The following is a 27,911-nucleotide window of genomic DNA, read 5'->3' on the forward strand; positions in this document are numbered from 1 at the left end:
AGGAGCAGTATTTTCAGTATTTAGAAGAATAGCCTTGAGCTAGACTACCTGGTACAGATCCTGGCGTCATCCCTTTTTATTTAGGTGACCTTAGGCAAGTTACTTACCCTCTCTCTGTGTTTTGGTTTCCTCATTGATATAATCAAGGTATAAATAGAATATATCCCATATGGATTTTTTATGGTTAAACAAGTTCATATTGACAAAGATTTTAGAATAGTAGTGGAACATAGAAATCACTGTATAAATGTTAATTGTCATCAGAAACATCCTTTCCGTAATCATCATCATCAAGATCATCATCATCATTACCACCATCATCAGCATCATCAATTTCTACTACACAGAGCCAATCCAATGTTTCCATTCTTTTAAAGTATAATTACTTAAAAACCTAATAAATAATGACTAATAGAGCATCACTATTTGGAATACTTTAACCAAAGAAATAGTAACATATGTATGCATAATGTGCATTTATATTTTGAAACATATAACCTAACTCAGAACTTTCAGTTCTAACACTTGGCCACCCTTCCTCTCCAGTTGATTGTATGCTCAATGTATAGAAAGGTTTATTCGTAGTGATTCGGCTTTGGTTGGTGTTATTATACCAGGTATATTTTCCCAGGATTTCAGGTTAAAAACTACTGACAAAGAAATATTCCAGGAGTCAGAATTAGACATAAATTATATACTACAGAGGTGTCTTCTTATTACCAGAAGTCAGGCTGGAGTCTCTAAAATCACATTAGGGTACTGTTTTTCCGCTTATTGAGTTTCACCCTTGAGAGAATTAAAAGGGCTGACAATGAAGTATAATAAATCTTACTCTGACCCGAACATATTTAGTGATTAAACTTCCCATTAACAATCCCAATTCTGCCAGATAAAATAAGTAGAAAATTTATATTTTTACTTCTTTTTCACTTTACATTTAGAGAAGTAGAAAAGCATTTCACACATTTCATAAAAATAATTACTATATTTGTCTGTTTAATTAATTTAGATTCAATGCCTTATTTACATGCATGGGGTTTTAATTTGAGATGAGAAGGGACCAAGAAAAGGGTGAGCCGTTTTTTATACACAGGAGCAATTGGCTCTCTATTTTTTAATTTTTATCTATTTTCTTTGTCTCAATCCCCAGCCTCTGAGCCCAACTTGAAGGTGCGGTCCAGGTTAAAACAGAAAGTGGCAGAGAGGAGAAGCAGCCCTTTACTCAGGCGGAAGGATGGAAATGTTGTCACTTCATTCAAGAAGCGAATGTTTGAGGTGACAGGTAATTGAGGACTGGGCAGACATACACTAAAAAATGCTGGTAGTAGGAATGAAAAAAAAAGTAGTTTACAATAAATATGCCTGTTGCATATTAAAAGTTATTTTGAGGAGAAACATTTCTTGAAAGGAAATTGTATTGAAAACTCACAAGTAGTTCAGTAAACCTTCCCATGCGTTCACCAACTATGTTAAACAGGAAATGAATGAAAAACAGAACTATGTGTCAATCTACGCATAACTAGGGAATGCCAAATCTCACCTTCATCTTTTCAGAAATAGGCAGTCCATTTTTGGAATGCCAGCCAGGAGAATATAACTTTTAATGAAATTTGATCAGAAATGAGCAGAGGGAGGTCCAAGAAGAACACTTCCGCCATACTTGGACATGAATGTACAAAATACATCTGGGAAAATTAAACCAAGTGGAACAGCAAAACCTTGACTTTTCAACAAATTTACAGAACTCATAAATGACTTTATGTGTTTACTAGTGAACTGGGACTTATGGCAGGAGGGGGATATATTGCCTTTTATGAAGGGAAAGAGACTGTCATTTTCACTAGTCTCAAATGGAAGAGTTCTTATTTTTTTAGCTGCCTGGTTAGTAGTGGGGTGAACAGGTTAGGAAATTCAACCTGATGTCTTACAAAGCTCCCTAGTCCCAGTTGTACCAGGTCTGAAATTAGAGAAGACCCAGGGATACAAGAACCAAAAAGGGTAGCCAAAATAATAATAGTGACTACTGTTTATTGAGTATGTATTTAGAGCTATGCGTTGTATCTGGTCATTTCCTTTGGTTGCATCAATAAAGAAGGGGTAATGTGCAAACATTTTTTCTCCAGTCTCAAGGAAAATTGTGCTTATACCAATGTAATCAGTTGGTATTATTTCTCCAAGGTCAGATCTTATCCTTAGCAGATTTTAAAAAAATCATTTGTTTTCTATATCTCCTTTGGACATGATAGTGTCTAGTTTGAGGAGACAATATGGAGAAGACTGTGGAGCAGAGATAGAAAAGTATGGAATACTAATGTGACTTAGTAGTTTGACAGGTTATTTAGGAAAAATAAATGTCTAGTCTGCTATTCAATCCTGGCAGATTAATATGTTTATCAAAAGCAAAGTGTTAGTGGGAAAATTTTGCCTTGAGGAATGAGAACTATTAAATAAATCATTTAGTTAAAATTATTTTACTAGAGTTTATATTTATTTTCCAATATCAAATATATAGACGAGTTAAATGCTACATCCAGAGTTACAGACTTATTTTCAAGAACCATATTTATATTTAAGGAAGTAAAAATTTTAAGTAAGTTTCCGTAATAGTGATCCTTGGTGGGGGTGGGGAGTTGGAGAGTGAATCTGTTTTAGTGAATGTAAAGAATAATGAACATATAATTTGTCTAATGTAAATAGATATAGGTGATTTTTCTAATTGGAGAGAGTAGACTCCCTCATAACAGAAAAATTTGAAGAAAATAGAAAACCATATACATTGCTTTTTTTTTTTTGGTTTTGCTTTAGAATCTTATTGTCTAAGGTCATATTTATTTATCCCAATGTTCTTTTCTATTTTCCTATTAATCTCTTTCCTTGAGCATAACCTTTTTTCCATAGTAACATTTTTTTCTTACCAAATTACAAAGGAATTTATCTCAATACCTAAGTAACGATTAATTCTCATTTATAAGGGTTATGATTTGCTAGAGTTTTACTCAAGTTTCTTTACTTTTGAAATATATTTTTCTCTTCTTAATTTTGTGGGATAATGATTCCCATTTTCATCTGAGGAGGTAACGTATATTGAAAGAGAGACTTGTGCATTAAGTAGACACATTTCTGGTCAATAAACTGGGACTTGTGGATGCTTTGGTAGATATTTTTAACTGGTATGTTTCATGTACTCTAAATGTCTTTGGAGGAGCTAAACTACTGGACACACAGCTTTCCTCACCTGTACTCCTTCCTCTTTCTCTGCCAGCTTTCATGTAATTTGGATCAGCTCTGTTTGGATCTTAATACTAATTATTTTTGCTATCTAGTTAGAGAACATCATAGCAGTTAAATTGCTATGCTGTTCTTCCCTCACCTCCATATCTCTCGTCCCCAATTCATAGGTTCAAGTGTATGCTTTTTCCAAACCCATGTCACCTCTCTCTTCCCAGCAGTTGATATGGGAACCACTTGCCATCTTCCTCTTTTTCAAATTCAAGAGTTTTCTGCCCCTCTCCCCACCAAAGCCATGTTATTTTCTTCATTAAAAGAAAAGTAGAGCCGGCCCCGTGGCTTAGCGGTTAAGTGCGCGCACTCCGCTGCTGGCGGCCCGGGTTCGGATCCCAGGCGCGCACTGACGCACCACTTCTCTGGCCATGCTGAGGCCGCGTCCCACATACAGTAACTAGAAGTATGCAGCTATGACATACAACTATCTACTGGGGCTTTGGGGGAAAAAAAAATAAATAAATAAAATCTTAAAAAAAAAAAAGTAAATAAGAAAGAGGCAAAGATAAACAGCAGATTAATCAAAATGTAAGCAAGATATATAGACAGAAAGGCAGTGAGCAAGATGTGTTTAAGAATTTTATGATACCAGTGACTTGATCACAGTAAGTAGGTGGCCGGATCAAAATTCTGTCACCAACTTCACATTCTTTCCCTTGGCGCTGCAATTCTGAGTAGAGAAATATTTATAATAGAAAGTTGAAAGTTATGGATGTCCCGAGGGAGGGCAAGCAAATATTGCCTGCAAATTGGGAGTTCCCGTTCACTGGGGGACAGGTGGTACCTGAGCTAGGCTTTGAGTTTAGAGGTCGGATTGGACCTGCAATGAAGTAGGTGGAGGAAAAGGAGGATAAAAATGCATCAAATGGGTAAGTGGCACTTGCAGATAGTAGGCGATTTAAATTTGTCTGAGTGCAGAGTACAGAACGGGCAGTAGGAGGAAATAATGCTAGGCTCCATTTTGGAGCAGAGGAACATGGTGCAAGTTGTCTCTTGTGATCCACCTGGCAACCGTTTAGAGTAAAGTTTTGAGACACTACTGTAGCAACTCAAAAATATTAGAAGACTTTTGCTATAGTCTGTGAGAGAATAATGAGGGCTGAGGGTTGAAACTGAAGTGATTATAGTCAGAAGTAGATGAGAGATAATGTAAAGAACAAAATGAAATGAACTAGTAACTTATTAGATTTGGAGTAAAGAAGGGAGTGAGAATGACACCAAGGGTAGTGATAAACAGATAAACAGGGCACATTTAATGCTGGAATACTCTGAATTTGATATACATATACAGGGAGATTAAAAATGTCCAGCATTCCAAGGGATTCAAGCTGGAATCTATGAGAGAAAAAAGCAAGAAATTTAACTTTCATGAGATTATTCTGCCTAGAAATGATAGTTGATGCCACAATATTGAGTGATTTTAACTAGGGAAAGAGCAAAAGGAAAAGGCCATAAACTTAGGTGAATGTCTACATTTAGGAATTGGTCAAAAGAGAAAAAGTCAGCGAGATGGAAAGACAAACACAGAGGTGGAGAATGTTACTGTTAAAAGGAGCAGGAGGATTATTTTTCAAAAGACTTCAAATTTGGGGATGTTTGAGAGAACATTTGCAGTTGATAGTGAGTAAGCCAGATTGCCAGGTCTTGAAGGAATGAGTACTTCTCACAAATTATTAGCATGCTTTCAGACTAGAGGGACAATTCCAGTGGAGAAGGAAGGCCTGAAGATTCAAAGTAATTGATGAAGCAAAATCCTCAAAAGGGGATGGGATCATGAATAAGAGTGAATGTGCTAGCATTGGAGAGGGGAGAGGAAGAGAAATGCTTTACCTTTGAAATGGGAAAGGAAAGTGTGGATAACAAAATCATGAGGTAGATAGAAAAATCACTGGTGGAAATCATATCAGAAGTCGTCAATCTCTGAGAAATATGAGGCAAGATCATTTGTGCAGAGGTGAGTTGACAAGATACAAGGATGAGCCACCTAGAAAAATGTTGAAATGAATGAACTGTAAAAAGTGATAGGGAATTGATTAGAGCTCAATAAATCATTTGCCAAGGCTTGAAAAGATGACGTCTCTTGGCTATATTTCTAAGAATTGGAAATTTCTATTTCTGTTAATTAGATATTTTAATAAGTGCAATAATTCCTTCAAAAGTCTAAATGCAAGTGAATTTTATATCTGAAGATGAAAGAGATGAGTTAAATAAACAATCTGTATTGTTGTTATCTAACTTTTGCTAAAATGAGTTTCTTGTTATATTGGTGTTTAAAATTTAACATATTAAATTTAGGCAACTTTTCATCTTCTGGAAAATAAGGTAGAGTTAAGGTTAGATGATGTTGTATAAGGGCCATCAATGCAATGTTGAGATTTTACATTCTCTTATGTTTATTTCTTACAACTTTGACTAATATGTGCTATGAAAGGGTATAGACTTAGTATTAAAGAACAATTTATAGCACAGCATATAAACAATTTTTCCACATAAACAGGAATGGCCCTGGGCCTCACCTATTGATGGCATGTTTTTATGAACTATGCAAGTCCATTATCTCTATTACTGTTTTTTTTTAATTTTTTTCTTTTTTGTGGAGTAAGATTCACCCTGAGCTAACATCTGTTGCCAATTTTCCTCTATTTTGTATGTGAGCGGCCACCACAGCATGGCCACTGACAGAAAAGTGGTGTATATCCGTGCCCAGGAACTGAACCCAGGCCACCAAAGTGGAGCATGATGAACTTAACCACTAGGCCACTGGGGCTGGCCCTATTACTGTTATTTTTAAGGTAGCACAAGAGCAAGTAAGAGAAGATTACCTTCTTTATTTTTTTCCTCATCATAAGTGTCTATAATCCTCTCTAATTGGATATCTTTACTTCTCAAGAAGCTATTGACTACTATGTTGTTGTTTTAGCAGTGAAAACAAAGGGAGAAAAGTGGTATAAAATTCAAGAATGTCCCAGAAATTTTCACAGTTCTTTCCATTTAGTGAAATGGTGCTTGTTATTCACATAGGGGAACAAAACAATGTTCAATGCTGTATATTACTTAGAGTATAACTAATGTTCATCTTTATATATTTTCCATGAATATATTTGTACTTCACAATGTTTTTCAGAATCCTCAGTCAGTAGCAGTTCTCCAGCGTCTGGTCCCAGTTCACCAAACAATGGGCCAACTGGAAACGTTACTGAAAATGAGACTTCGGTTTTGCCACCTACTCCTCATGCTGAGGTAAGACTCTTATTATTTTGGTTCTTTTAAAAATTAGATCCTCAATTATCCCCTTAAAACAAAGTGATATTTCTGAGTTGAAGTTTAAAGCCACCCGTTCTTAGTTATTTTTTTCAATAGGTTTATAATGTGTGGAGTTGAGTAAACTTGATCTTATTTACAAAGTCTGGGTGACAATCAGGGTTGGAAATATTGAAATGTAATCCTCAAAAAAAACCTACTCTTAGTGATGCTGAGTATACACTGCCCAGCAGTTGTGCAACTCAGTAGTCCTTCTTCTTGGTTCTTGGTTATTCTGTTGGGAGCAGACTCATCAGTAAGTAAAAACAACTTCATGCAAAACTCTCAGAAGAACAGCCTAGCAAAGTAGATTTTTATCCATTTGACCTGAAGAATAATGAAAAAATGATTGGAGTATTATAGTGGAGGAACACAGAGCTTCACTGAGCAAATATTTATTGAGGACCTACTATGTGTCAGTCATTTTGCCTGGTAATGGAGATATAAAGATGAATAAGATATGAATTCTGTCCTTGAAGAATGAAATATTGAAGGAAGTTGGTCTAAAATAACACATGATTTTTTTTTCTGATTGTATGCAGTCAACTTTAATAACATTTGTTTTTCAGCACATGATTTATTGAAACCAGTGATATAAGAATAGAGGAAAATAAATTTGGGAGTCAGCAAGAATTTGTCTATGTAGTTTCTGTATTAGGCTAAGCAGAGGCTACAGTCTGGAAATAGCCACTTTTATGGAATCAGCTGTTTTGAAGTCACCATCAGTTGATTAAAATTCTTAATTTTTCTTTTCTGTCATTATAATGCCTCCTTACCATGCATTGCTCTATGCAGGGAAAACTGGTGCAATCACTTCTCATATATAACTGTGACATACTTCTTCCTTTGTATTTATAGAGTCATAATACCTCGGGGCTGAAAGGGACTGATTAAATCTCTGATTCTTGGGTCACCTCTGTAGCTTTCCTGATATGTGATTATCAAACTTCTACTAGAACACTTCTCCTCACAGGGAACTCACTTCACTGTCTCCTGAGGCAACCCAGTTAACTTTGGACAGTAGGCTTGACTGATAGAAATGCCTTCTGTGCATTATACCAAAATCTGTGACTATAATTTCATACACACACATACACACACACGTACATTTATAACAAGTTATATATAAATTATAAAAGTATCAGGCCAAAATATAATTGAAGGTAGAAACCCAGAAGTTATCCCTGACAAGCAAAGGACTGAAACCAGTGAAGTCACTCTTGCTCTGAGGACATTTGTGTATGTGAGTTTAGAGTTTTGGTTTTCAGAGCCTCACAAAATTCAGGAGATAGAAGACAAAGCTCAGTACTTACCAAGGAGGATAATCTAATAGGAGACCCTCCAAACACTAAGATCTACGTTGATCCATGGGATCTATGCTACGTTGGTAAGCCCCTCACCCCCACCCCCAGAGATGCCTGGATGCAGACCAGAGTAGGGGCACAATCTCTCCCTGAGAAGTTGTAACCAGAAGCTAGTCCTTACATGGAGTTGCAGCCCAAATTTACGTAACCTCAAGCTGTTAATTTGGTTTAAAGTGCCCTAGATTTGTAGTGCCCCTAGGTGTCTGAAAAAGCAAATATAAATCCTCTTTCGGGGAATACACCTTCATTCTAGATTTCAAAAATTTCCCTCAATTGTCCAAGAAAAATGAGTGGAATAGATAGATGCTCTTTTGCTTATGACCATCTTTCAACTATTTGAAGAATAATAGTTCAGGCCTCCACGTTATCTCCAGGTCCTTCATCTATTTCTCGTTTCTTACCATCCTATTGTCCCTCTTTCTCTTTTTCATTATCCTTTCAAAAACATGATACGAGATGGAATAAATACTTCACATATATTTGTGGCCATAGATGTAAGTGGGATTCTTGGACAGTTGGTTATAGGTATTGTATTTCTCTTAGTGCAATTATATCTCAATATTAGTCAGTTTTCTATAACCTTTTACTCAATTTCCAGGGAAAGAACAACTTGGTCACAAATATTTCTAAAACACTTTAAATTTCCATTTCTTTTCAGTTTGAAGAATGCGATTCTCAGTAATAGCGTAAACAGTAAAGGATCTAGGTTCTAAATAGGCTTTGGATGAATTTTGTACCCTTGGAAAATGAAAATGACACACTGAACTACATTCAACAGCATATATGCTTCTTAGGAATGCATTATTAGTGCAAAAAGGTGCAAAAGACCACTTACAACATGCTGGTATTTTATTAGGTTCAGAAACAGCAGTATAATATTTTGATTGGGAAAACATATGTAGTAAAAGTACATTTTTAAAAGGCAAGGGAGTGATGAACACAAAATTTAGTGTGGTGGTTACTTCTCAGGAAGGGGGGATGTAGTTTGTTTCTACAGAGGAAGATACATATATTCCTTCATTATAAATACATATGTATGCATACAGTACTTAGTATAACATAAAGGAACAGCCAACAAATATATATTTGTCAGATTGGAAATGAATGGAAAAGGTGAGATTTTCTTTTTACTTCAAGCCTTTTATGACTTGTTAATTTAACTTGAATGTTCCAGATTGTGTGACCCTATCTTTAAATTTCAAAATACATGCAATGGTGAATGTAAATTAAAGGAATTTGCTTATATTGCTTGAATCTGTTTTATATTTCTAAAATCTCTATTGTCACAAGTGTCTGTTTGGATGCCCTGGCTTTGCAGCTAATTGTTGAATATATTCTGTCAGTACAAACCTTTCCTTCCACCCTCACCATTTGAAAAAAAAAGAAAAACAGAAGGAAATGTGATTTAATGGAGTTTGAAAGAGTAGAGGTATTTCTCCAGGTCAGTGACAGGACATTCAGCTCCAAAGCTGAAAAGACTAGTTCAAAAGCAAGCAGTGACTTACCTCATAATGAATTAATTGTGTGCCTGAACTATGATCCAAAAGGCCAGGTGGGCAGACCTTTATGCACTGATGGGTAGCCTCTCTGTGGCCCAGAACAAAAAATTCAACCCTGATGGCTAACATGTGGTTTTCTGCTGCATTGCATTTACAGAGGTCTGTAACATAATTCATACTGGAGAAGTGAGGAGACAGCAGAATTCAGACTGAAACTGTCAGCAAATTAATATCCTAGCTTTATAACACTAAATGCCTCCACCTAAACTAGAAAAAAGAGAAAATATTTTCAGCCAATTTTTGATTAACAATTATTTATAATTTAGTATGATTTTTACAGATGTCTTCTAAGGTTGATAATAGCATATAATTTTGTATCAACAGAAATATTTTTGGGATATAAAAAATTTACATCATTAACTACACTTTAAAAAACAGTTGCATGCTTCACCTTTTACAAAATAGACTTTCTCCACCATCTTTGCTTAAGCAGCACAGGTGAGTTTTCATTTTAAAATAGTATAATAGTGTACATTTGAATGAACTCTTTCTTCTGTGACCTGTAAGTGGAAAAGCATATCACCTAATTCTTTCAGATCCCATGGAAATGAATGGGATTCTGCTCCCTTTTGCTGCTTAGGAAATAGGAAAGTAAGGCTGTACCTAAAGATCCTGAGGCTTAGAAAAAAGCAAAATTTTCTATCTTGTAATTCTCATGTCTGCATAATTTAGATAAAGGTTAAGACAGCAGGAGGAGGAGAATTTACTCATAAGTCCAGGCTCAGGAAACAGCACAGTGTATTCAAATATGTGGGTCTTCCATTCAGAAGGCTCTGGAGGAAGCGGGCTCCAAAACCAACTACTTCCTCAACATTGGTAAAGTTGCTAACCTTGCCCTAAACTTCAGATTCCTCTTCTAGTGAAAGGTAGTAATACCTACCGCACCAGCTTTGTTGTGAGGAATCAGTGTTTGGAAGGCGGGTGGTAAATTGTGAAGGGCGAAACAAGTTCATTTTTTATTGTTGTTATCAATACTGACTCCTGGTAGGGAAAACTCATTAGCATGTTTGTCTTCAAGCCAGCAACTCACATGTGAGAGTGAGTCTCCATCTGCTCTGACCACTTCAGTTCCATTTCTTCTCTTTCTTACATATGCTCAGTCCCAAACTCAGATCGTTGGAGCTACTTGCTTCACTCATTTGTAAACTTGGTTGGGGAGCTGAAACCTCAGAAGTTTCTATTTCCAACTCCTGTCAGAGATGTCTCTACCTATCTAGTTACTTTATTGTTAATGCTATGGGCCTGTGGGTTCAAATATGTTTCCATGGATATCAACACCATTATTTTAGATTCGGTAAATTTATTTGATAGCTATTTTAACAGTAGCCAAGCAGCTGGTTTATTTCTAGTTGAACATTAGTGGCTGGCTCTGCAATGCTATTTTTTAAATAATTTTTTCCAGCAGATACAAATGATTTTAAAAAAGGATTCTAATAATAAGGTTAAGTGCTCTAAAATCATTTGAAATGTCACTTGTTTTGCCCCAATCTCAAATGACTCATCTGCCTATTGTTTCATAATAGTTGTTGTGACATTTGCTGTAAATGTTATGCTCCCATCTGAGTAGGCGTAGAGCTGGGGTTTTAGATGGCAGCAAATAAAACAGTTTTCCCCCCTCAGGGAAAGGAGGTTGCTATGACGAAAGGATCTTTTACTAGAAATAGCATTAGTCAATATTGTAAAGAAAGACCTTTAACAAAACATCAATGCCTTTTAAATGCAAAGAAGCCCTGTCAAATGATTTTTTTTCTGTCTCCCAACCATTTTACAGTAATACATTCTTGGATGTCCGGTAAAAATGAAAAAAATCTTAGAGAAATCTTAAGTGCGCGCGCTCCGCTGCGGCAGCCTGGGGTTCGCGGGGTTCGGATCCGGGCGCGCATCGACGCACCGCTTGGCAAGCCATGCTGTGGCATCGTCCCATATAAAGTAGAGAAAGATGGGCACAGATGTTAGCCCAGGGCCAGTCTTCCTCAGCAAAAAGAGGGGGATTGGCAGATGTTAGCTCAGCGCTGGTCTTCCTCACAAAAAAACAAATAATCATTTTTCTTCATTACGTGGAGACTTTAATTTTCTATCAACTGTCTGAAAGAAGAGTAGAAAATAAATACTATCTTGAAAAATACTATGAAAGCCATAGGCAAACAGTAAACGATTAAGAGTTTTTTGTTCTGTTTTGTTTTTTAATATGGTTCTCTTTTTTTTTTAGATAGTCTAGATTTGGGGATATGGGATCTTTTAAAGCCAAAGCAGATTGAGGCTTACAAGCGTGTCTTCCTGGATGCCAGTCTAACAGACACAGATGTTACCTGATAGAGCTAGTCAGAGGTGCTTCAGTCTTAGGTTGAAGGACCTGAGGTCCAGGGAAGGTAAGCAGCTACCCAGGGTTGTATGCCAGTGAGTGGCAGAGCTCAAGTGTAAGATGCTAGACCACACTTCTTTTCACCAGTCCAGACTTGCCTCTCACCAAAACTTTGTAGACACTTATATTCTTTTTCTGACGCTCATGTATATTGCAGGTAATTTTGAACATGCAGTAAACTGAAAATTCCACATGCACTTTTCCTATGAGCTTCTTAAAAAGTAGGTGATTATTTACATAACTAGTATCTTGTCAAGGATCATCTGTTGACTTGTCTTCTTAAGAGTGAGAAACTACTCTTCTTTCCTTCCTTTCTTCTCTCCTTCCTTCTTTCCTCCATAGCTCCTATCCCCACTTCCATTTTCCTTGCCCCCACAGGCAACCTTTCTCGCCGGTATTTTTGTTGACATAGGTTCTTACATCAGATGTATTTTTTGCTTTGTGCCCCTGAATTTTAGTGGGTATAAATGGCATGGTGTTATCATTCTCATTCCATTTCTTATGTTTATCACTAAGCATGTGTTTTTAGATCCAGTTGTGTCATTATGGATGCACATACCTAACAGTTTGCTTTTAATCACCGTAACAATCCATGGTGGGCACTGCTCCATTTTACCTACCCATTCTTCGGTTGGATGCCCCAGTGGCCTCCACTTGTCACCCAGCACCAAAAAATGCTTCGATATATACCCACAACATCACCCTACAGCTTAATGAGAGAATTTCTTGAAGATATAATTCTTCACAGAAGAATCGCTGGGTCGTGGTGTGTAATGTAATTATTTTGGTTTATAATGCTGAATTGTTCACCAGAATTGTTGTAGCAGTCTACAGTCCCACTAGCAATGTCTGATGGTTTTTTTTTTTTTTTTTTTTTTTGTGAGGAGATCAGCCCTGAGCTAACATCCGCCAATCCTCCTCTTTTTTTGCTGAGAAAGACGGCCCTGGGCTAACATCGGTGCCCATCTTCCTCCACTTTATATGGGACGCCGCCACAGCATGGCTTACCAAGCAGTACCTCGGTGCGCGCCCGGGATCCGAACCAGCGAACCCCGGGCCGCCGCAGCGGAGCGCGCGCACTTAACCGCTTGCGCCACCGGGCCGGCCCCAATGTCTGATGGTTTTTACCTTTCTAAATCCCTATAACATTTGATATTGTCCATTTTTCTAATTTTTGCCAGTATCCATTTTGTAAAAGATTTTGATTCTTTTGATTGGAAGTAATAGCTTCTTGATTTCAATGGCTAAATAAATAGCTTATTGAGAGACATAATTTTTCAGTTTACGTGTATTTTATTCATCTTAATTTTAAATATTATCCATAAGATAGGCTTCCAATTGCCATGATGGTGAGAAAAGTAATTAAATTTTGAAGGTCATTATTAAAATGTGAGTAGGCCTCCCATCCCCCAACACCTGGCTCGATCATATCCTTCTTTCCAACGTCATGCTCTTTCTGGTGAAATGCTAGTTACCCATCAAAGCCTTGTTTAAAATTGACACCCTGCTCTGTGGCATTGTTTCAGCCTTCCTCTAATTATAGTAATTATTACCGGTCATTAGAATTAGTTCTCTATTTTTCTATGTACCTGACTAGAATGTGAACTTGTGTGGTATAGGATATCTCTATACACCTACCACCCAGTAGCACACTGTTAATCTAACTTAATTGTTATTCATTAATTGTTCTGTGAATGTTAAGGGATGGCCATTTATACATTTAATATTTCCATTTTATCTAACTACAGTGATGGTTTTCGGTTCTGAAAATTTTTTACATTAAAACCATCTTCCCCATCTTCTAAGATGTGAAATATTGGCATCTTAGCAAAGCACTGATTTAAGGGCTGGATCAGTTTCAAAACTGCTTCCTGGAAATACTTTGCCTGAAAATACTTGTGAGCTCACCACAATGCTAAGGTGGGGTACCCTTCCAGCCTTGCAAGAATACTTGTCAGCATCCTTCATTGTCTCAGTGAAATGGTACTTCTTACCACCTGTTCATCTGCTTTCAAGTGTGTCTGTACTCTGTTAGCAGTGTAGAATACAGCTCCAGGTTCTTAAGAAATATTAACCTGGAAAAGATAGACTGCTCCTATCAGAAAGCCAAACTGAAGATAGTTATGTTTAAAGATGATAATTTGAGGAAAACATTTTTTCAGGTCTGTTAAGTCATTTGCAATTCTAGCCATTAGAAGTCTACATAAATGCTGTGCCTATTTCTTTATCTGTAATTAACAGAAATAAACTAAGTAACCTCCAAGTCCCTGAAGTTCTATGATATGATACCAAACCAGTTAGTCTCTGTGGGAAGAACTCACTATATTTAGTGAACTTGGGGGACTTAGGACTTTCCTTGCTTCTTCAGGAATTGTCTCCATGACAAGAAGATACTCACGTCTATCAAATCACCAGGGCTTTCACATTATTCTCATGCCCAGGTCAGCTACCTCCCGGTTCAACACTTTTATTCTTTCTATAAGCCTCAGGGCCTGATTTTGCTTGCTCTTCATCTCTAAAGCTTCCTCCTTCTTCACACTTTTTATGGTTTCCTTATCCTTCAATCATGACTGCAGACTGGTGGGTAGCTTCTGCAGCAGTACCAGACAACAAATCGTATAGCCTTGATCAAATAAAAAGTTTTATTGCTGATCCCGCTGGGAACCAGAATTGGAGAAATCACTCAGCTTCTTCATCCATAACATAAGTATAGTCTTAGCTGAAGAGTGCCTATGAAGAACGGGGTTAACGTCCCCCAAATCCCTGACACAGGGCTTGGCACATGGTAGGTGCAGAAAATCAATACACTGTCATAGGAAAAGGAGCCACTCAATTTTGATATGAAACTACAGGGGTCTGAAATCCCATGGTAAGAATATTCCCAAATCCCTTCACTTTAGTCAAAGCCCACGTGAGCAGCCAGTGTGCCGCTCTCCTGATTACATCTGAGAAGAATCCTCTTTCTCACTCTAGTATAGGTTTGCTTCCTGTGATGAAGTGGGAGGATATTGCAGAAGTTCTGTCTGGGAAACAAAGATAACCTCTATTGTGAGGTCTGTGGTATCTTTTGGTGTCATTCCCACCGTGCATGTCAAGTCTCAGTGCTGTTAGAAGCAGATACAACCTTGAATGAACATTATACATGATTTAAAGCACTTATTTTTCCACATTTATTTCTCTTCTATGAGTGAGGGAAATATCCTTTTATTAATTACTACTTTCTTTTTTTTTTTTGTGAGGAAGATCGGCCCTGAGCTAACATCTGCCAATCCTCCTCTTTTTGCTGAGGAAGACTAGCTGTGGGGTAACATCCATGCCCATCTTCCTCCACTTTATATGTGACGCTGCCACAGCATGGCTTGCCAAGCGGTGACTCGGTGTGCGCCTGGATCCGCACCGGCTAACGCCCGCAGCGGAGCACGCACACTTAACCGCTTGCGCCACCGGGCTGGCCCCAATTACTACTTTCTGCCAATAAGCTAGTTAAAATATTTTTGCTTCCTCATATATTCTTTTTATTCTTGTTTAGGTATTTATTCTATACTTAAAATTTATGTTAAAAGCATATTAGTGTAAGCAAAATAGTAGCTTGCCTTTTTAATTTGAGCAAATATGCAGCTGTTGCTGATCACTCCTAAAATAAAACTGCAATCTTGTATATTGTAATGATAAAACCTTTTCCAACAATCTTCATGCTAGGGTGTTTTAGAGAACTTTAAGTTTGTAAAGGGTGGCTTATAGAGTCAATATAATGATAAAAGTTTCAGTATACCTCTTGATTTTCATGCACAAATATCTGACTTGTTCGTTTGAGAAAAAACAAAATCTGAGTTAGTTTGGAATTCCAAGTTGCAATGAGAAAAATGCACATTTAACCGTCTGCTCTTATTATGTTAAGGCTATGACTCATCTCCAAACAAACGTATGATTGAGGTGATGTTTTGGAATAACATCCTGTGTTTTGGTGGTGCATCACTCTTCAGTGACATTCTGAGGTTGCATTGTATTAGCACATGATATTTTCCCCAGTTAATTGATATCCCAGGTTTGTCCAGGGGAAAATCTACAGCTCCCCCAAACATGCTTGACAAGTTATTATATTTACTTTAGTCAAAGCCCGTGTGTGCAATATCCCTCTTGGAGGTGGTCTATTATTGGAGTCCCATATGCTTTTTGTTTGGGAAGAAAGCAGTCACTGTGTCATACTGTTACATGGAGTATTCTTTTTCAGGGATGTTGTTCCCTTGGGGGCCATATCAGGCCAGAGTTCCTTAGTCTAATAAGACCTTTGTAACTCTCATTGTATAAGAGTTCTGGGAGGGAAGCAAGAGTTAAACAGAAAATGTAATTCAAGCAACCATATTAGGCCACATGTGGGAAAACATGACTCTTAGTATTGGATTTAAAAAAAAGTATTTGTTGTAAAAAGGACTATGATGCCAAAACTTTCAAGGTATTTCAGTGTAAATGAAGGCTATTGTGGCACAGGGAACTCATAATATTTTAACATTTACTTTAGTTTCTGAATATGAACGATCTAAAAAACACCACACAGAGTTGTCTATTCATAAATTTTCTATTTAAAAAAGATATGATTAATTATTGTAGAAGTCCTATATGGAGATATTTAATCTAAGACTTTCTTCTATGAGTTTTCCCATCAGTAGAATGACGTTTAACCCATATGAAGATAATAATTATAGTAGCATTATGTACATATTCATCACTCAGTAATACAAAAAAGTATATATACTTTCTTATAAGAATTATTCAATTTAATTATTGTACTTTACCAATTGATGACAAACATATTGATTGTTATTCCATAAAGCTAGAATTTTAAAAATCAATTTTGCAAAATGAACATAGAAGTCCTTTCTTCAGATTTTATAATTATGTCTAATGAAGAAAATTTTTTTTTAATTTTTTGTTTATTGCAGTAACATTGGTTTATAACATTGTATAAGTTTGAGGTGTACATCATTATACTTCTATTTCTGCATAGATTAGATCATGTTCACCACCCAAATACTAACTACAACCCATCACCACACACGTGTGCCAAATTATCCCTTTCGCCCTCCTCCCTCCCCCCTTCCCCTCTGGTAACCACCAATCCAATCTCTGTCTCTATGTGTTTGTTTGTTGTTGTTATTATCTACTACTTAATGAGGGAAATCATACGGTATTTGACCTTCTCCCTCTGACTTATTTCACTTTGCATAATACCCTCAATGTCCATCCATGTTGTCGCAAATGGCTGGATTTCATCATTTCTTATGGCTGAGTAGTATTCCATTGTGTATGTATACCACATCTTCTTTATCTGTTTGTCCCTTGATGGGCACTTAGGTTGCTTCCAAGTCTTGGCTATTGTGAATAACACTGCAATGAAGACAGGGGTGCATGTATCTTTATGCATTGGTGTTTTCAAGTTCTTTGGATAAATACCCAGCAGTGGAATAGCTGGATCATATGGTAGTTCTATCCTTAATTTTTTTTTTTTTTTGAGGAATCTCCATACTGTTTTCCATAGTGGCTGCACCAGTTTGCACTCCCACCAGCAGTGTATGAGAGTTCCCATCTCTCCACATGCTCTCCAACACATGTTGTTTCCTGTCTTGTTAATTATAGCCATTCTGACGGGGGTGAGGTGATATCTCATTGTAGTTTTGATTTGCATTTCCCTGATAGTTAATGATTTTGAACATCTTGTCGTGTGTCTGTTGGCCATCTGTATATCTTCTTTGGAGAAATGTCTGTTCAGGTCTTTTGCCCATTTTTTAATTGGATGGTTAGTTTTTTTGTTATTGAGATGCATCAGTTCTTTATATATTTTGGAGATTAACCCCTTATCCGATGTATGGTTTGCAAATATCTTCTCCCAATTGTTAGGTTGTCTTTTCGTTTTGTTGATGGTTTCCTTTGCTGTGCAGAAGCTTTTTAGTTTAATGTAGTCCCATTTGTTTATTTGTTCTATTGTTTCTCTTGCCTGGTCAGACATGGTGCTTGAAAAGATGTTGCTAAGACTGATGTCGAAGAGCGTACTGCCTATGTTTTCTTCTAGAAGTTTCATAGTTTCAGGTCTTACATTCAAGTCTTTAATCCATTTGGAGTTAATTTTTGTGTATGGTGTAAGGTAAGGGTCTACTTTCATTTTTTTGCATGTGGCTATCCAGTTTTCCCAACACCATTTGTTGAAGAGACTTTCTTTTCTCCATTGTATGTTCTTGGCTCCTTTGTCGAAGATTAACTGTCCATAGATGTGTGGGTTTATTTCTGGGCTTTCAATTCTGTTTCATTGATCTGTGTGTCTGTTTTTATGCCAGTACCGTGCTGTTTTGGTTACTATAGCTTTGTAGTATATTTTGAAATCAGGGAGTGTGATACCTCCATCTTTGTTATTTTTTCTCAGGATTTCTTTAGCTGTTCAAGGTCTTTTGTTGTTCCATATAAATTTTAGGATTCTTTGTTCTATTTCTGTGAAAAATATTGTTGGAACTTTGATAGGGATTGCGTTGAATCTATAGATTGCTTTAGGAAGTATGGACGTCTTAACTATGTTAATTCTTCCAATCCAAAGCACGGAATATCTTTCCATTTCTTTGTGTCTTCTTCAGTTTCTTTCAGCAATGTTTTATAGTTTTCGGTGTACAGATCTTTCACCTCTTTGGTTAAGTTTATTCCTAGGTATTTTATTCTTTTTGTTGCAATTGTAAATGGGATGGTATTCTTAATTTCTCTTTCTGCTATTTCGTTGTTAGTGTATAGAAATGCAACTGACTTTTGTATGTTGATTTTGTATCCTGCAACTTTACTGTATTCGTTTATTACTTCTAAAAGTTTTTTGGTGGATTCTTTAGGGTTTTCTATATATAAAATCATGTCATCTGCAAATAGTGAGAGTTTCACTTCTTCCTTTCCAATTTGGATCCCTTTTATTTCTTTTTCTTGCCTGATTGCTCTGGCTAGGACTTCCAGTACTATGTTAAATAGGAGTGGTGACAGGGGGCATCCTTTTCTGGTTCCTGTTCTTAAAGGGATAGCTTTCAGTCTTTCACCATTGAGGATGATATTAGCTGTGGGTTTGTCATATATGGCCTTTATTATGTTGAGGTACTTTCCTTAATGAAGAAAATTTTAATTTAATTTTTACTTATAACTTTTGGATACAGAAATCATAAAATAAATACTTAAAATACTTAAATATTTTTACTAATTATGATAATATAAACTCTATTCTGAAACATGAACATTTACAGTAAAATTTGTGATGTTGTAATATTTTGAGACTCCACTTTCTTTTTTTTTTTTTTTAACAGAAAATGGTTTCACAGCAACGCATTCTAATTCGCGAAGATTCCATGAACCTGCTAAGTCTTTATACCTCTCCCTCTTTGCCCAACATTACCTTGGGACTTCCAGCAGTGCCAACCCAGCTCAACGTGAGTCATTACACAGCAATAGCCTAAACTAGCCAGAGTGATGTTTTCACAGGGGCACTCTCATTTCTTGTCTATTTAGACGTCAGGGAAACTTGGTCGAGTCCTCTTCTCCATCACTCAACCATTTGCTGAGTTGTTCAAAGATCTTCAGTTTAATTGGAAATTAAAGAATTATACTGGTTCACATAATAATATATAAAAATAGTAACTAACATTTGTATAATGCTTTATAGCTTTTAAAAAAGAAAGCATTCTCCAGATATATTATTTTAGGCTACTAAACCATCCCATGAAACGGAGATTACAGGCTGCATTTTTGTAGAAGTGGAAGCTGTGACTGGGAATGTTTAAAAGCCCAAGATCACAGAGCCAGTAAGTAGCAGACCTGGTGCTCCACCCAGGCCGGCGCTGAGAGGTATAGCTTCTAAAGCACAGCAGCGTCTGTTTATAGAATTTATTTCGTGAATGACTTTATTTTGGGAAGTTACTGACTTTATGGTACTGAAGAATACATATCTGGAAAACGTCTCTAAGAACAAAATTAAACTCCTCTCCAGAGATTCAAAGTGAATCAATTACTTTAAAAGTCCTGACAACTGAAATAGGATCTTTTGGAGGTAATTGTCCTGCTAGCAGCATACAGCAATAATTATTTTATATATATCCCCTAAAATAATATAAATTTTAGTCATTGTAAAAGATTGGTAAGTTTTACCTAGAATAATTCATCTGTGAAAGGTTAGTAAATTAAATTGTGCTTATGCACAGGTCGTGTGATACATTAGGTTTCAAGAGAAATTTCTTCCAACCCTTGGCACCGATTTTGCCAGTCTTTAGCAGCAAGTTTCCCACTGAGTCCAGCTTGTCAAATTCACATCTTTTACAATATGCCCACATCAGAAAATTATGAAGAGTTGACCATTTAGGGACTAATTTATTTTCAGAATATTAGGCCCGTATATGGTATGCTGATTTATGTACAAGCACACATATAGTGACATTTTTAAATGATAAATTTTATGATTGTGTTCAACATATATTATAAAATCAATCTAAGAGGTATATTATTATATTTAGTATTTTTCATAGGGTGAAATCTTATCATATGTGATACAGTAATCTTATACCAGTGAGGATAAAGCAAAATTTGGATGCTGTTTTATATCTGCGGACTGAGGAAAAAAAGCTTAAAAATACCAGATGCAGCTATGCCCTGGAAATTCCACATGAAACATTGTAAACAATTGGTTCTAGTGAAAAGAAAAAAGGAATTAGGGATGAAACTAAACAAATATTAATGGATGATATTTTCAAATCTTCACTTATTAAAAATTATTTTTCTTCTATTCTTATTTTTCTTAATCTCTTCTGATGATAAGCAAATACTAACACAAAAACTTCTTATGACACATGAACAGGCATTTTATTTCCTCTCTTTTTTGCATGTTCTAAGTCACTCCTACCAGCTAACACAAACATACACCACTTTTAATGTGGTCAGGGAGAATTTTTTCCCAAAGGACCAAGTACTAATGCCAGACCATTTAAAGTTTCAATGGTAATACAATTTGGTACCATTAGATGAATAAACCAGTGTGGTTTGGATTGAAGTTTCATTTTTCTTTGCTTCCATTTTGGTGTGGATGGGGCCATCACAATTAATTTTTCAAGCTTAGCATTGCTTTGGCAAAGGGATCTCTAATATTCTATTTCCCAACTGAGAAGTGGGAAATTTTAAGGAAAAGAGGCCAGGAGAAGGGATCATGTCTAGATTAAACATTGCCTTGACTTGCTGTGTGACTAAGACAAGCCATTTACCTCTTTGTCCTTCAATTTCTCCATCACTGAAAATTGCTTTTCTTCCCTGGTGCACAGCAATTTTGTAAGATGAAACATGAGTTTTGAAAAGAAACATGCCACATAATTTTGAGGTATTCTGCTTTTGTAATAACAAAATGACTACCATTCATTAAACTCTTTGAATAGGATAATTCATTATTCCTATTGATGATATAATTATTATTGCCTTATTACTGTGTTATCATACATTGCAAGTTCTTAATAGCATTTTTATTTGATATCTAATTTCACTTGTAGTTTATTTTATTAAACAAAAGTATCTGGAGTGTCATTTTCAATATTTAGAGATTTGGGGATCTGTTATGAATTAATGTAAAATACATGTTTAAGTCAAATTCCTGTATATTTTATACAACCTTTCATTGAGTTATCTGAAGAATTTTATTTTAAAAATTAAATATTGGAAAGCTACAGCTCTGTGAACTTCTTAATGGACATGTAGAGAAAGAGTAAATTGTTTCTTCTGCTTGAAACTCCAAAATTACAGTCCATTTTATCTCCAGCTTCTTAATCCCTATGATATAGTTATTAGTTTAGCAATTTGAATAAATTTTACTTTTACAATATACCTTTAACTTGCACAGTGTATTAAAATATTTTAGAAAAAAACTTCTCAGTTATTAAGCCTGAAATTAGCATCATTTTAATGTTAAAAAAACTTTTTAAGTTCAGTGCAATGATACCCCATACTGCATTGTCTTCAGTGCTTCAACTCTATTTTTATTTCTCCTTTGTTAATTCAGCTAGTTCAAAAGACAGGCTTTTATCCATTTTCCCTACTCAGCTGTTGAGTAAAATGGGTTTTTTTGGGGGAGGCGGGGGGAGAATTATGGAATAGAAAACTAATCTAATAATGTACAGACCTAACGACCCACAGGGATGAAACAGGATTAACATCTTTATAATTTCTTGACACAGGCTTCAAATTCACTCAAAGAAAAGCAGAAGTGTGAGACCCAGACACTCAGGCAAGGTGCTCCTCTGCCTGGGCAGTATGTGGGCAGCATCCAGGCATCTTCAAGCCATCCCCATGTCACTTTGGAGGGGAAGCCCAACAGCAGCCACCAAGCTCTCCTGCAGCATTTATTATTGAAAGAACAGATGCGACAGCAAAAGCTTCTTGTGGCTGGTAATTGACAATGGCACCATTTGCAGGTCATTTTAGGGCGTTTATTATCAATGATCCATTTTAATGTCTCTAACTCAAGACCCTAGTAAAGATTTAGTGGTATATAAAGGTCTTCCTGACACCCGGTACTGTAGGAAAGGCTCTTATCCTTATTTATTCATCTACATCCATGAAAAAAACTCACCTCATTAACCTTCATACATACCAGAGTGGACTACTGGTGAGTCATGGGTCAGATGCATACTCGTCCAATGTTTTGGCACTTCTGCCTTCACCCCACCCAACCTAGCCTTCTTCTGATGTTTGCTTGGTAGCATCACTACTTTTCATAAAATTTATCCCATATACCCATGTTCTGTGGCTTCTTGTCTTTTCTTAAACAAAATTATGTGTGTGTGTACATTATGTATATTTTTTTCTTTTTTTTCAGGTGGAGTTCCCTTACATCCTCAGTCTCCCTTGGCAACAAAAGAGAGAATTTCACCTGGCATTAGAGGTACCCACAAGTTACCCCGTCACAGACCCCTGAATCGAACCCAGTCTGCACCTTTGCCTCAGAGCACATTGGCTCAGCTGGTCATTCAGCAGCAACACCAGCAATTCTTGGAGAAGCAGAAGCAATACCAGCAGCAGATCCACATGAACAAAGTAAGCTGCCAAGCCAAGTCAAAATGTCATAACCACTGGTGTAGAAATTGGGCTTCTCTTCACTGATGTGGGCATGCAAGAGGAGAATGTTGGTATCTATCACAGTCAAAAAGAGATTGTCATCCTGGCCCTGCTTCCAGGGCTCAAGGACACCATCACAATATCAGTGTTTTCACCATCATTACATGCTCAGGACATTTGTAGCAAAATTGGGATCATAGATTAATTAGCAAGGTCTTATGATTGAGTCCTATTTTAGTACACAAGCACACACAGGCACATGTGTGCAGAGCCCCTTTTTTTGGTATTGCAGTGAAGGCTTGAGGTAGAGTTGAATATGGTGGATTGACATGTCAAAAAGTTTGCATAGGTGCTGGCAGATATGACAAGGTTAGAGCCCATAAAGTATTTCTCAGCAACTTGTATGTATCCATGTTATATTTATTTTTTAGTATGCCTCATTTCATTCCAAACAGTGTTTGAAGCAGTTTCTCAGAAACTTGTGGTAGTTTCTTTCTGGCAGCCTTTTTGTGGCTGAAATGGACAGAGAATGCCTGTATCACACCACATCCTTTGGAGCTCTCCTGCTGAGGCAACCACAAAGAAACAGTGATTACAATATAATAATATCAGACAGGCCAGTACAGCATTTTCAATGAATTTGTAAGCAAAACTGTTCTCTACAGTATTGCCACTACTTTCTGTTATGGTAGGCTTACTAAGCGGAATCTTCTCATTCCTGGAAAATGTTAAGGTCCTGAATATCAAGATTGTATCCACTCTCCTTTGTTACTGTATCACCTACCAATATCTTATAGAGGCATTATATTGAGAAATGATGTCCTGTTTACTGATAAATGGATAGCTAAAAATTGACTTAGTATTTAAATGCTTTATTGTATTGTGATTAAAACAAAACAAAACCTCATGGGCCAAGGTCTAATCACCTTTCTAACAGCAGTAGGAGAAGAGGGTGTTCATCATGTGCTCACCTATTGCAGATGGGGCTAGAGTTTTTCTCTTCTTGGCCTCCATCTTAATAAGGCAGAGTCATGAAGGGAGCATGAGCTGAAGACCACACTATTGAACAGAAATTCTTCCAGCCCAGCCCTTTGCAGCTTTCAAAGATGATGTCTATGTAAATGGGATTGGAGGGATGGGAGATGGGGATGGCTGGCAGTGGCAACTGCCTCTCCTGCCCCCTTTCACTACAGTGCAGACTATATTTCGCTATTTTACAGACTCTTTCCATATCATCAGATTAATGCCTATTTTATTGCTACAGCATTTCTATAAATTTATCAAATTATTTTGTATAAAATCAGTCTCATCAGAGAAGAACCATCTTCCTTCTTGTATAACGGAGTAATACTCATTGATTTGAATGTGACTCTGCATATGTTTGCTATATTATGGTAGAGTTAGGTTGGTTTATTTTGTGGTCTCTCAGCACTACTTAAAACTACTAGGTATTCTTGAAAAATTGTCCAGTGTCCAGAGAGAAAATTTATGTGGAGGGAAAGATTGGGAATCCTACATTCTGCCTCCTAATATTTTGGTCTGGAATTAGGCTTGTTTATAAAATTAGTATTGGATTATAGATATTCTTTCTGCTACTCGGTTCTATTTCCTAGTAATAAGTGAATATGTATATTCTATTATGGGTAAATTAAGTAAATTGATTCCTTTGAAATAATCGTCTACAAATGATTCCTATGAATACCTTTAAGAATATTTTGGAACACATTTTTTATGACCTAGCGTTGCCACTGCCTCAGACTCAGATGGTATGCTAATGTAGAATCTTTATATTTTCGTATCACACTCGAGATTTTGACAGGCGGATGCTAACCTTAGTCACATGGAAGAAACTAAGATGAAAAGCAGGCATTTGCATTTTAGCAATGAGAAAAGCAAATCTTATCAGAGACCTTCTCCCATGTGGAGCTGATTCCTTGGAATCTGTTAAGAATTCTTCCCCAAATTAGAAACAAGCCTATGCTTTTAGGTACATATTTGTACAGTGGTTTGATTATTAAATCTTGTCTTAATTAGGCAAAATGCAGCCCAGAAAACTTCAAAGTTCAAAGCTGATCTTTATATATTAACCCCTCTCAGCTTGGGTGTTTAGATTACTCAAGCAGGTCTCCAGTTGGCTTTTCTCCAAGTATGTATTCCATATGTTCAATCAAGATGGCATAGGCACATTGAGTATTCTGCAGATTTTGAAAATATTTCACCTGCCCTCAGTTGTCTAAGGGAACAGAGAAGAATCTTATTAAAGAAAATATTGAACCTCCATCCTATTCTAAAGTATTCATGATGGAACCATCAAGAAATGAATTGCTACCGTTCACCCTTCCCCATAAGGTAATGAAAACATTTATTTCACATAGATGAGGGCCATAACTTATATGCCAAAAGATAACAAGTTTCTGTATAATAATATATTTGTGTATACTTTAACCATTTAGAGTACCCACTGATGAGAAATAACCACAAAAACTTTAACTTATGTCATTTTTTACCTCTTATCACGGATGAACCTTTATTGAATCCATTCAAACTGGAGTCAAATAGTTGACATCATAAAAACATGGTCCCTAGGCTGGAGATACTTATTGTAGCAGGAAATATAGGCACATATGGAAACAGGTGTACAAGTGACATATTTTAAAATGTCTTTTCCTTTTACTCCCTCAACTTTTCTTAATGGTTCTTCTTTGAGGAATTTAGGGAAGCAAAAAATGGAGTGAGAACAAAGGAAAAATAAGTAGGTTTATCTCTAAACTTACATGATATTAAATATGATTGGCCTTCCTGGTAAGAAATTTTTAATGATATATTTGAAATGCTGATAATCTTTAGAAGAATTAATAGCAAACCTATACTTTTCAGAGGATAGTTTATACAATGATTGACTTATTAAATTTTAAAGACTTTCTCATATCTTGCTATTATTTGAATGCATTTATGAAAGCAGTCATTCATGCTTGTTATAAATATGCAATGTAAATGTTATTAATCATACTAAATAATCCACCTACCCGTTGCCTGATACTTTAATGACATTTACATGGGAGATTAGTGTGTCATGAGAGTTATTTTTATTTATTTATTTTTTTTGTGAGGAAGATTAGCCCTGAGCTAACATCTGTTGCCAATCCTCCTCTTTTCACTGAAGAAGGTTGGCCCTGAGCTAACATCCATGCCCATCTTCCTCTACTTTATATGTGGGATGCCTGCCACAGCATGGCTTGATAAGCAGTGCATAGGTCCACACCCGGGATCTGAACCTGAGAGCCCTGGGCCACTGAAGCAGAGTGCTCAAACTTAACCGCTATGCCACCGGGCGGGCCCCTTGTGAGAGTTATTTTAAGCCTAATTTAATTATGGTGCAAGCACTCAGTAGCTTAGCAGAAATATCCCTGGCATGAGTTTATATAGTATTTGTATTGTTATATCTACAAGTAAATAATGGGGCAAGCTAGAAAGATGAGTGGAAAACCTGTCAGAATGATTTATCTCTGCTCATCAGTTTGAATATTCTATTTATGCTGAAACTGTTTTGAGAAGCTTAACCATAAGAAAATGATGGCTTACAACATTTGTTCTTTTGGTTTTTTGAGACATTTAAAAAATTCAGAAGTGCATTAAACAATTTATATTACTAATATATTGTACATTCATTCAATGATGACTTGTGAGCCTTTTCAGAAAACCAAGTGTATGGTTGGTTTTAAACTAGTATGTCAGTATATCTTTATACTAGCATCAAAAGAAGACTGTTGCTTTTGCCAGTATCTTTGCTTTTTTATTGGAAGAAAAAAATGTTTACTAAAATTTTCCCTGTAAATACAAGAGAGCAAACCAAAACATAAGAAGGTATTGGTAATTTTCTTCTGAGCCTATTTCAAGTTTAAATATTGCCACAGATTTTCTGGCAAAATAATACTGTGATTGATAAAAACAAAACACATTGCAGCTACTCAGACATTTTTATGATTTTGAAGGAGTATTCTGACGGCTGCCAAATTAATAAAAGGGCAAATTTCTAGTCATATCACCATCTGAATGATACACTGAAATTTTCCAAAGTATCTTCAGCATTTTTGTTGTGAGATAATTTGACATAGATTTCTGCCCCCTACCCAATGACAACATTACTCTTTGAATTATTTCTCTGTTATAGCATTAATAGAATAGCATTGATTCATGCCTAATAATTTCTATTTTGACTAGAAGTTTAATACCTCTTCTAATACCTATGTTTTTTGTATTCATTCTATCAAATCCATATGAGCAGAAATTTTAAGAAACTTCTTTCTTCATTCAGTACTTTTTTGAATGAAATACTAATCTGTGCATGTATCCATTTAGCAAATCATATTGAATTCTTACTTTGTGCCAGACACTATTTTAGGCAATAAGAAAACAACATTCAGTGTCCTCATGGAGCTTACAGTGTGGGGAGAGGGGGAGTGAAATATTCAAGTAAACTAATATGATGTGTTAAGTATTAGGATAGAGGACATGAGGAAGGAAATTGTTTCCTTTGAGGAAATAAGACTTGAGACTTGTTTAGTTACCTTTCTGGGTTATCTTGTCCTTTTTATGTCTTTTCTTTTTTGTCTGTTTACCTTTCTTCCTTCCTTCCTTCCTCCCTCCCTCTCTCCCTCTCTCCCTTTTATCTTTCTTTTCGTTCTTTCTTTCCTTTCTTTCCTTCCTTTCCTCCTCTCCTCCTCTCTTTCTTCCCTTCTTCCTTTCTTCCTTCCTTCCTTTCTTTCTTTCTTTGTCTTTCTTTCTTTCTGTTTTTCTATTTCTTTATGCTCTGTGATAAATATCTTATGCATTCCTATGACTGGATATCAGCCAACACTTGTTAAAAAGTCCCACATAAATCCTGAGATGATATCTTATATATGTCAAGGTTCACTCTAGATACAAGTATTTATTATATAT

At 36.3% G+C, this 27,911-nt stretch overlaps 1 protein-coding gene across 6 annotated transcripts in view; it reads left to right on the forward strand.

Moving 5' to 3' along the window:
* Positions 1–27,911, forward strand: part of HDAC9 (histone deacetylase 9) — an 809,523-nt gene that overhangs the window by 450,120 nt on the left and 331,492 nt on the right. For 3 of the 6 annotated variants that reach the window (XM_058526733.1, XM_058526743.1, XM_058526751.1), the window contains exons 7-11: positions 1,151–1,282; positions 6,407–6,522; positions 19,190–19,312; positions 22,091–22,301; positions 22,732–22,949. In XM_058526733.1, coding sequence (XP_058382716.1) covers positions 1,151–1,282; positions 6,407–6,522; positions 19,190–19,312; positions 22,091–22,301; positions 22,732–22,949 — 800 coding nt within the window. The remainder of the gene's footprint in view (positions 1–1,150; positions 1,283–6,406; positions 6,523–19,189; positions 19,313–22,090; positions 22,302–22,731; positions 22,950–27,911) is intronic. The other 3 variants (XM_058526767.1, XM_058526777.1, XM_058526759.1) reach the window with 1 other exon arrangement.

This window comes from Diceros bicornis, chromosome 3 (assembly GCF_020826845.1).
Source record: "Diceros bicornis minor isolate mBicDic1 chromosome 3, mDicBic1.mat.cur, whole genome shotgun sequence".
In the NCBI taxonomy this organism is placed as follows: Eukaryota; Metazoa; Chordata; class Mammalia; order Perissodactyla; family Rhinocerotidae; genus Diceros; species Diceros bicornis.